Below are 2959 nucleotides of genomic sequence, written 5' to 3' on the forward strand. Positions count from 1 at the left end.
AGAACTGAGACTTGAACACAAGCCTTCTAATTCTAAGATCAGTACCCTCTGTGTTGTGCCTCCATCTCTCTCATGACTGAATCCTTCGAGCCTTAAGAACTCAAGAGCATGAAGACCCAGCTAAATCCTAACCGAAATCAACAACAGCATTCTGATTTTTTGTGGGATGCAAAATTTAGTCTTCCTTCCATTGGAGGAAAATATTGTTCATCCTCTATGTTTTGTAGAAATCAGAAATAAGTGTGTGGATGTGAAGGACTTTGGTATGCTACTTGGGTACTTAGAAGCACTATGTGGCAAGTGGATGGAGGACCAGCTTCTGAGTCAGGATGACCTGGGTCCAAGTCCAACTCCATGTCACATACTGGCTATGTGATCCAAGTTAGTATTTTAGCCTCTAGGCACCATAGAAAAAATTTTAAAGACCAGAAACCACAGTATGGTTGCTACCTACAAAATTAGTGCAGGGAATTTCCTCACCTGGAACTCCCTATAACAATGAAATCATAGGTCTGGACCAAATGGATAAACTCACCATTTCCTCATGATAAAGACTGTGAGCTTCCTCTCTTCTGTTTTCCAATCTAATATGGAGATCAGTCAATACAAAAGTGAGACCATTCCTGTCCTTAAGGAGGTTTGATGTTTGTAGAGTCCATTCTTGTTGGTCCTATTCTGGGATTTGTTGCTCTCTTTCTTGTTCCCTGTGACTTCCGACCTCCTTCCAATTGAGAGCTGGAGATGCTGTGGCTGGTGGTCTCCTGGACCTACTGGGGTTTCAAAGAGTTGTTGGTTTGGGAATTAATACAGGGTGACTGGAGGAGGGGTGTTTTGATAGAAGAACCAGAGTCCCCACGACTGTCACCCCCAGATCATTCCACATCCTTGTCAGGGTGCATTTCCATGCTATGAGTACCACGGCGTGCACGGTGACCTTTTCCTTGCTGACCTTTACCCTGATCTTCACGTGACTTACTTTGGTCTTTAGAGCTTAGGGTTAAATGGTCATCTCTGCCTGGGACTGAATTTCTCTGGGTTCTTAGTCTTTCGTGAATTTTTTTGTTAAAAACGTGGCAACTAAATCCTTCCTTGGGCCCATGTTTAGCATGCTTCCTGAGGTCCTCCAAGGTGATGAATACCCTGCAGCAGGCCAAACAACGGTAGCCATTATCTGTTGAAATCATCCAATCAGGGATCTTTCTCCTTCTCCTTTCATCAAAAAGTCTTGAAGGTCCTGGTGCTTCCTCCTCTTTATCCTCCTCATTCTGCTCATCCACACCTTTCTCTACATCAGCAAGAACTTCACTGGTTGGAGGCTCTAGCATGCTCTGGTCATATGGGTTCATTTCATAAATTCGAGGTGCTTTCTGGATTGGGTCCATTCCATTCTCAGTCTCCCAGGCAATGGCCACTCCTTTTATAGTTTTCACTTGGATATAATAGATGCGCCCCTTTTCATTGGTTTTGGATAGTGTGGAGGAAGAATAGAAAGAAGAGGAAAATGAATAGTAGATAGAGGAATTCTCATTTTCTTGCTCATCTTCTGCCTTGATTGCATCACTGGGCCCAGGCTGTGGTGGAGATTCTTCTTCTCTTATATTCCCTGGGGAATTAAATGAATAGTCTTTCACCTTTACTTTCTGGAACCAACTCTTGCCTGGATATGATCATTTTTAGGAAGGAGGAATACTGATCTTATCTTCCAACCTTGTCATATGAAGGCTATCTGTCTAACTAGGTCAATTAACCCACTTACCCTGTTTTTCCCACTGAAAATTTTCCTGATGAAGTTACCTTAATTTGTGTTTTCTTTTGTCCCTGGGGCTAGAGATTCTATCTAGAGCTCTGGGCTCTCCATCATTCTATACCTCTCCAACCCCCAACAACCTCACTCTCAGCCTTATAAACTACCTTTTAACTTTCAATTCAAACAGTTATTCCTGAACTATGGGTGTTGGGCAAACCATTTTTAGCCTTCCTTGCTCCCAGTAAAGACCCCTACCTTTCAGTACTCACTACCCTGAGCCCAAAGAGTCTCAGCTTGTCTCTTGCCCTTCCATAATTCCACTCAATATTATCTCTGTAGTCAGTCAGTGCCTTAAATATGGAAATAGGCAAAAAAGTAGGAAAGAAGCCAAATTAGTGCATTCCTAGCTCTGTTTCAGCTTAAAGTTCAATTTCTATCCAACTTGTAGACATCCCCAGAAAGGGCCAGTAATAGCCATACCCAAAATATACCTCTGAAATTTTATCAGATCTCCCCATCTTTCTTATCTCACACCCACAGAATTTCTTCTCTCCACTCCCACCATATTTTCCAGATTCTCCTTTCTAAGAAATGAATTAACTGAATTAATTGAATTAAATGAATCAATCTCTCTGCCTCCAGCCTTTCCATCTTACCTTCTGTCTCCTGGGTTCCTTGCCCAGTATTCTTGACATTTGATGTCTCCTCCTCATATCGACGCTTCATGGTTTCAGATGTGGAGAAGGGGAAGGCCTGTAAACCCACAGATCTCAATAATGTACAAAGTGTTAGTTCTTCAAGAAATTTGGTAGAGGGAGTGGTCTTCTTCCTAACTATAGTCACTTAAAACATCAAAATGCCTAGAGACATAGCCAAAAGGATGGATCCAGGCAGCAACTCTCAGAGCTTACTCCACTCCTCTGTGGGGTTGTTATGATCCAAATGATCACCAGGGACCCTTCGGAATGCTGTGACCTCATCAGTGACACTGGATGATTCCATAGCCCCAGATTAAAATCAAACATCAGCAACAGCAAACCCTCACTACCCTGCTGCCTACTCTTCTCTCCCTCTACCCAATCAATTGGGTTTCCAAAGGGACCTGCCTAATTTCCCAATTTTACCTCATATCATATAATAACTATATTTAGGGACAAAAAGCTTCGGGCATTTGGGAGAAATAATTTTTTCATCTGCACAATCTCTGAATCC

General features: G+C 42.5%; 1 protein-coding gene across 1 annotated transcript; it reads right to left on the reverse strand.

Moving 5' to 3' along the window:
• Window positions 1–872: 872 nt before the first annotated feature.
• On the reverse strand, window positions 873–2473 carry LOC123236817 (protein FAM170A-like). Its single transcript, XM_044663257.1, has 2 exons — window positions 2404–2473; window positions 873–1603 (listed from the first exon to the last, which is right to left on the reverse strand). Exons 1-2 carry the CDS (start codon window positions 2471–2473, stop codon window positions 873–875), a joined length of 801 nt encoding a protein of 266 aa, XP_044519192.1.
• Between the last annotated feature and the right edge of the window lie 486 nt (window positions 2474–2959).

Source organism: Gracilinanus agilis, chromosome 2 (genome assembly GCF_016433145.1).
Source record: "Gracilinanus agilis isolate LMUSP501 chromosome 2, AgileGrace, whole genome shotgun sequence".
NCBI lineage: Eukaryota > Metazoa > Chordata > Mammalia > Didelphimorphia > Didelphidae > Gracilinanus > Gracilinanus agilis.

Bases quoted from the DNA above. Each gene is read 5' to 3' on its own strand.
- LOC123236817 (XM_044663257.1), bottom strand. From the start codon at position 2,473: ATGAAGCGTCGATATGAGGAGGAGACATCAAATGTCAAGAATACTGGG. The intron at 1,604-2,403 runs GTAAGATGGAAA...TTAATTCCCCAG, and splicing joins AGGAACCCAGGAGACAGAAG to GGAATATAAGAGAAGAAGAA.